At 26.7% G+C, this 7,811-nt stretch overlaps 1 protein-coding gene across 1 annotated transcript; it reads right to left on the reverse strand.

The window, feature by feature from the left end:
- Nucleotides 1-3,262: 3,262 nt before the first annotated feature.
- CGGC5_v013840 (uncharacterized protein) lies at nucleotides 3,263-4,695 on the reverse strand (the record flags this gene model as incomplete). Its single annotated transcript, XM_066152998.1, has 5 exons — nucleotides 3,263-3,284; nucleotides 3,343-3,431; nucleotides 4,375-4,407; nucleotides 4,475-4,487; nucleotides 4,628-4,695. The coding sequence occupies 5 exons, from the start codon at nucleotides 4,693-4,695 to the stop codon at nucleotides 3,263-3,265; spliced, it is 225 nt and encodes a 74-aa protein (XP_066007668.1).
- Nucleotides 4,696-7,811: the final 3,116 nt, after the last annotated feature.

Raw genomic sequence — 7,811 nt, forward strand, 5'->3', positions numbered from 1 at the left:
ATAACTTACTCCTTTAGTAAAACTTATTAAAGAGGCTATAAAGGGTAGAAGATATATTATAAGATAAACTATTATAATACATATATATTTCTGCTATAAACTATTATATCTTATTACTTTAGCCTTCTAAATATCTTTATAGCCTTTTTAGTACTATTAACTAATAATAATACTTTTAATCCTTTATTTATCTAACTATTAAAGTAAACCTTCTTAATATCTAGTAATACTAGAGGTATTATTAATATACCTTAAGAGAGTTTATTATTAGAAGAGTACTTAAATGCTAATTAATTACGCTAAATACTCTACTTAATAAGCTATAATATTAGATTCTTTATTTTCTTTAATACTTTTAGCTTTAAGAAGCTTAAAGGGGGTAGGTTATTAGTAATACTACTAAATAGTATTACTAAAGCTAATAGTACTATATTATAAAGCTAGCTATATTACACTTTATAATTAATAGATCTTTAATCTTAAGGAGAGTATTAGCTAGATCTTAGTTTATATAGTTAGTAGTAATCCTAGGAGATTAAGAATATAATATATTAAAAGTTAGTATAGCCACTAATATAAATATATATTATATCTTGTTATAACCCTACCCTCCTCTTTAAAGATCTTAAGGATTATATAAATATAAAGTAACTTATATTAGTTAGTAAAGTAGCTATAGTAATCTAATAGATTAAGTAAGTTAAAGTTAGCTTAAAAAAGTATTATAGTCAGAGTAATCTTATACTAATAAACTATTAGATTAAGTATTTATTAATTAATATACTTAAGTATCTCTCTTAGCTAGTTAACTTAGTTAAAGTATTTACGCTTAGCTTTAGTATTAAGAATAGCTTAGCGCTATATATAATTATTCTCCTTATTCTTAAATATCTTATTAATAGATTAAATAACAATAATAAGGTCTAATATACTACTAATAATATATAACTTAAGGTCTTCATAAGCTATCTCTATAAGTAAGTTTATATATATATTATAGTTTTTATTAAGGCTAATAAAGTATTAAGCTTATTAATTTTTAACTAGTAAGTAGCTTATTAAATATTGAACTCTTTATATAAACATTTTAAAGCGTTATTAAAGTTATTAATAATATTATTATAGATAATAAACTACTAAAGCTTTATAAAGCTATTATAAGTATACTTAACATTTATATTAGTAAGCTTATAAGAAGTAAATATCTTATTAGTATAAGCTACCTTATTAAAAGTAGTAGTAATAAGGTTATAAAGTATAATAGCTATAATAGCTTAATCCTTCTTCTTAGTATTAGCTACTTACTCTACATGATACTTATCCTTCTTAATATTAAACTTATTAAAAAGGATCCCTCTATTACCTAACTATTTATATTTTATATTTAAGTTAATATTAATATTAATATAGAAGATATAAAGCTAGAGATATATACTTAAGTAGATATTCTTAATAGCACTATATACAGCCTCTTTATAGTTAGTAATAATAACTAAAAGTATATAATAAGTACTAACTTCTTAATAAAATATTTAAATAACTTAATAAGTTAGTTATAGCCTTTATAGCGTTTAATTAATATAAAAGTAAGGCTAGTATTATATAATAAGCTAATATCTATAGTATTAATAACTTAGAAAAAAGGTATCTTAAAGTAGTTAATTTTATATATATACTATTAAAGCTAAAAACCTCTAAAAACCTCTTCTATATATACTTATATTATAAATAAGTCTAAAAGAAGGCTTCTATTTAATTAAAGCTATTAGCACTCTATAGAAGTTTATATTCAAAGCCATATTATTATAATTAACAAAATAAAGCTTAAGTAGTAGTCTTACTACTAAGAACTTAAAGTTAGAGCTTCTAGTAAGTATTATTAATATCTTTTTAAGTGAAGAATAACTCTATAATAATATCTTAAATAATAGCGCTTACTTTATAAGGCTTAATAGGTTTATACTTAGAGAAACTAGTAATAAGTTTATACTAAATATTAAATAGTTAGTAATAAGTAAGATAAATGATTAGGTTTAAAGATAAGCTATAGTTATACTTCTTATAACCCTTTTTAAACTTCTAAATCTACTTATAGTTATAGCTTTTATAGTATTAGTAATGCTTTACTAAGTATAGCTAAGCTTAGAAGTAGTAGTTTTATATAAGCTAATACCTTTAGTTTAATATAAAGTATTATAGTTATAATAGAGGGATTACTATATTAGTATTCTATTCTTATCCTTACTAAAGCCCTACTTATAGATAATTATAAAACTATAGATATATATATAGATATCTAAATAATTTTAAAACTACTAAATAGTATTAGCCTAAATACTACCCTCTAGAGGGTTTAGAATATTATTATAGTTATTATTATAAGTTAATATAGCTATTATAATAGTAGTAGTAATAGTAATATTAGTAAGTTAGTTAAAAAAAATTAAACAGTATATAATATTGAAGTTAGTATATAGTAGGTACTAACTCATCTAATTAATCTAATTAATTAAAAAAGTAAGGTACTATTTAGCTAGCTAGAACCTACTGCTTAGATAGTAAAACTTAATTAACCCTTTTAGCTATATAAGGAGTTATATTATTAAGTTTATACTTTTAAGTATAGGTTTAAGGTATTACTGAGCTTTAGCTATAGTAGCTATAAGTATTATTAGGGTTTTATATTATAGATAATACTTTTATTAAAGAAGGTTTAAGCCTATTTAGTAGGAGTTTTTATAATAAGGGAAAAAGTAATAAAAGTACTTTAGTTAGTATTTAGTTTAATAGCTTTATAATATATACATACCTAAGGGTTTAGAATAACTACTTATACTAACTTTAACTTATTAAGCAAAAGCATTTAGGCTAGATATATATATTGTTATAGCTATTAGCCTTATTAATAATAGCTTAATTACTAGTAAAGTTAACAACTTTATCTATATAACTTATGTAGAGATAGCTTTATAAAGTCTTTAGCTAACGTATATGCATAGCGAGTCGCCCATCATAGCGAGCCGCCCACTTTTCCTTAATTCTACACTCTTCACCTTCACAACAACCTTCCTCTACGTACGACCATGAGTTCTTCTTCAAATGAAAGTCGCATTATCCTTGCAATTGAAGCTATTAAAAAGGACCCAAAACTATCCGTTCGAAAAGCAGCTTCTATCTATAAGGTCCCGAGAACTACACTTCGCGACCGACGCGCTGGACTTCTACCACGACGCGAAACTCGTACGAATTCAATGAAGATGACTCAGGTGGAAGAAACTGTGATTCTTGAACGAGTTATTGACCTGATCGATCGAGGATTTCCACCGCGACTTGACGACGTACGAGATATGGCCGATTGTCTCCTTGACGAACGTGACGCGACGCGTGTCGGACCGCGATGGGCAGAGAACTTCGTACGACGCCAACCACAACTAAAGACGCGTTTTCGACGTAGAATCGACTATCAGAGGGCATTGGCTGAAGATCCTGCAATTGTGCAGGCCTGGTTTGCCCTCGTACGAAACACAATCGCGAAGTACGGAATACACGATGACGATGTCTACAATTTTGATGAGACGGGCTTCTTGATGGGAATGCTGTCGCACGCAAAGGTTATTACAACCTCTGACCGCCGTGGAAGGCCTCGTACGAAGCAGCCTGGCAATCGCGAATGGGTTTCTGTCATTCAGGGCGTATGTGCAGATGGCTGGGCGCTGCCTCCATACGTCATTGTTAAGGGCAAATATCACCTACTCTCATGGTATACCAATGGCCAATTCCCACCCGAATGGCGCGTCCACCCTAGCGAAAATGGATGGACTACAAATGAGATTGGCCTAGATTGGCTAAAACATTTTGAAAAGTGCACAAAGTCTCGCACGAAGGGTGTTAAACGGCTCCTAATCCTTGATGGCCACAACAGCCACAAATCCACCAAGTTTGACGATTACTGCAAGGAACACGGCATTATTGCTCTTTGCATGCCTCCGCATTCATCGCACGAGCTTCAGCCTCTTGATGTTGGCTGTTTTAGTCCGCTGAAGGCTTCATATGGCAAGGAAATCGAGAAGATGATGCGGATGCAGATTACGCACATTACTAAGGATGATTTCTTTCCTGCCTTCAAGGCAGCCTTTTTTACTTCAATAAGCAAAGAAAACGTACAAGCTGGTTTTAGACAGGCTGGCCTTGTACCATTCGACCCAGAAGCAGTTCTTTCCCGCCTGGATTTCAAGCCAAAGACGCCAACACCATCCAACTCATGCCCAAGCAGCCAGGGCTCCTGGGACCCAAAGACACCAACCACAGCACATGACGCCGTACGAAGCTCTGCTTCACTTAAGAAAAGAATCACTAGTCATCAAGATAGCTCACCAACTCATTTGTACGAGGTTGTTGATTTGCAAGCTAAAGGTATTAGCAAGTTAGCACACAAACTAGCTCTTGTTGAAGCCGAGTGCCGCGGGCTTCGTACGGCAAATGAGATACTAAGTAAGCGCCGGAGAGCTAAGAAAACCCAACTACGTCTTGGAGGGTCACTTAATACAGCTGAAGCTGAGGCAATACGGGTAGAAAAGGGGGTTGTTGATGCTGGAGGCGAAAACATGCGTCAAGAGGGTGCTCGTACGGAGGGGGGTGAATCGCGCGGGCGGCGATGTGGTAACTGCGGAAAGACTGGACATAATGTACGAACATGTCAGGTAGTTTGGGAGACCTCTGAAGAAGAGGCTGATGAGTAGTTTCAATTGATTTCGTACGATGTGGCTTAATTGACTTACACAAATGGCTGGAGGGTAGTGAAAGGTGGGCGGCTCGCTATGATGGGCGACTCGCTATGCATATACGTTATAGACAAGCTTATTTTAGCTATATATCTAAGATATTACTACTTATATTAAGCCTTAAGCTTATTTCTCACTTTTAATCATAAGTTAATACTACTACTTTAGATAGATATATAAGTATAAGGTGTTATATAAAACGTTTAGCATACTTATAAGTAAACTACTAAGATTTCTTTATAATATATTCTATCCTATTTAATCTATAAGATTTTATACTATAAAGCTTTATTTAAGGTATACCTTAAGATATCAAGATTAATACCAACTATAAGATTAAGCTTATAATAGTTAGTAAGATAATACCTTTTAATATATAGAGCTTTAAAGACTAAGTAGCTATAATTAGGTCCTATTTTGAGGGTTTAAAAGCTAGCTTTAATAGTAATATTATAGAGGTTATTTACTTACTTTAGTAAAGCTTCTTACTTAATAATATAAATATATTTACTATTAATTTTAGTATTTATGCTTATTTTAATAACGTCTTTAGTAAGGTAGTATAGCTAGTAAGTAAACTAAGCTAACTATAATACTATAGGTATTACTAATGAATATAAACTATAAAGATATTAGCTTAATTAATACAAAGCTTAAATAAGTACATTATAAGTAGTAGAAAAGATAGCTAAGCTAATAGAAAGTATACATAAAGGTTAATAGATAGGTTTAAAAGTTAGAGAAAGTTTGCTGTAGTAATTAAACTTAGTTAAAGTCATAAGGTTATTATTAAAGTAATATTAAAAGTAATAAGATTATAATAGCGCACTTAAGTATAAATAGGGGAAATAAAGCTAAAGCTAGAGATAGCAATCTATAGGAGATTATATAACTAGTAGGCTATTAGCTAAAAGGGGAAGTTAGAAGTTATTATAATATAAATATTAAGTAAGAATTATAGTAGCTAGCTAGAAGCTATAGATAATACTTTTATAATATTATAAATAACATTCTTATTAATATATTTTATTATTTTACTACTTATTTACTTACTTACCTACCTTCTTCTATTAACGATAAATTAAACTAAGTATTAATAACTAGTTACATTAAGATTTGTTTATTTACTTTATTAAGGTTAAACATAGGTTAAAGTACACCTATTAGGTTTAAAATATAAAGAAAAAAAAGTATAAAGTAAACTATAATACCTACTTATATAAGTTAACTAGACTACTAATAAATATGATTACAAAGTTACTGAAAAACTTTTAAAATATATTATTAATATATTATGAAAATATTACTAAAGCTCTATTTAGTCTTAATATATAAACTAGCTACTTAAAAAGTTTATATTATATCTAAAAAGTAATTTTCTTTTAATATCTTTTTTCTATTATATAACTTTTACAAAAAGATATTATGATATTTAGTTTAATATATTGTTTTACTAAACTGACTTTTTAGAAGTTTATTAAATTAAAAATGGAAAGTAATAGTTTTATTATATAATAATATTTAATACTTAGTAATTATAGAAAACTATGAACCTCTATTTAGTTTTTTCATAAATAATATTAATATATTAGAAAAAGATCTGTAAATTGAAATAAAACTTTTATTAAGTAGATCTATAGATATCTTTTTAAGCATTAATAACTTATTTCTTAATATAATATAAGTATAGTTTTAAAATAAAAGTGCTTTTTAATTAGAAATATTATAATTAAAATAAACTTCATAATTTATATTAAAATGACTTAGAAGTAAAAATATATATATAATTTAGTAAACTTAAAAAGCTTTATAAAGTTATTTTAATTATATTATAATAGTTTCTATTAAATAATATTTTATGTTTTTTATTTTGAATATTTATTTAGTATTTTCTAAGCTTAGAACTTATATCCTTATAGTTAATTAAAATAATTAACTTTTATTAATTTTCTAATTAATAACTAGAATAAAACATATAATAGTTTATCTCATAATATATGTTCTACTTTATGCAGCCCCCTTAGTAACCCTTACTAAGAGAGTAGGTTATATAAATAGTATAAGCTTTATAAGCTTATAACTTAAAGATACTTAAGAGAATAACTTCTTCTTAAGTAATATATATATATTTTACGAACTCTTTAGTTTTTTCTAATTACTAGTTTTTAGTAGTTATAAGTTTAGTTTATTAGAACTTTAATTTTACTTTTTTATTACTATTAAAATACTTTATAAAGTAAATAAATCTCTCTTTTCTCTTTTTATACTTCTATTTATATATAATTATTTTCATATACTTACTTTTTTAAGAAAAGTTTTTAAAAGAGACTTTCATTTTAAAAATATATAAATTAGATTATAAACTTATAAAAGCTAATTAATTTAATTTAACTATCTTAAAATTACTTATATTATATATAATATCTAAGATTTAGTGAATCCTAATAAACTTGATATACCTTTTTTTAGAAATACTAATAAAATAAATATCCTTTTTGAGGATTATATTAAATAGATTAATAAAGAGAAATAAAATGCTTATAAAAAGATTTTATAAAATAGAAAAAAAATAAAATTTAAGAAGGAGAGTGAGTAAATATAGCTAATTTTTAATAAAAGTTAATAAAAATAAAGTTACTTAAGTTTTAGTTACTTCTATACTTATATAAACTTAACCTCTTTTTAAACTAACTAAACTAATATTTATTTCGCTTAAATATCTCCTCTTTTAAATTAGATATAGAATATTTATTAAATAATAGTATAAATATACAAAAAAGCTTTTTAAGGTTTATTTTAGAAATAAAACTTACTACAAAATTTTCTAAATATTATAGACCTTTCAGAATTAAGTTTGTAAATAGAAAGAACTCCTTATATATAAAATAAACAGAATACTGATAGATGTATTATTATAATTTTAAAAATAACTAAATATTAATAATAAGCTTAAGAGAATAATATTAATATTAAGCTTCCCCCTCTTTATATCAAAAAACTGATTAATAACAGAGAGAGAGTAAAAAAAAA

The sequence above is a fragment of the Colletotrichum fructicola genome, assembly GCF_000319635.2.
Source record: "Colletotrichum fructicola Nara gc5 chromosome Unknown KSG_Nara_v1_contig08, whole genome shotgun sequence".
Lineage (NCBI taxonomy): Eukaryota > Fungi > Ascomycota > Sordariomycetes > Glomerellales > Glomerellaceae > Colletotrichum > Colletotrichum fructicola.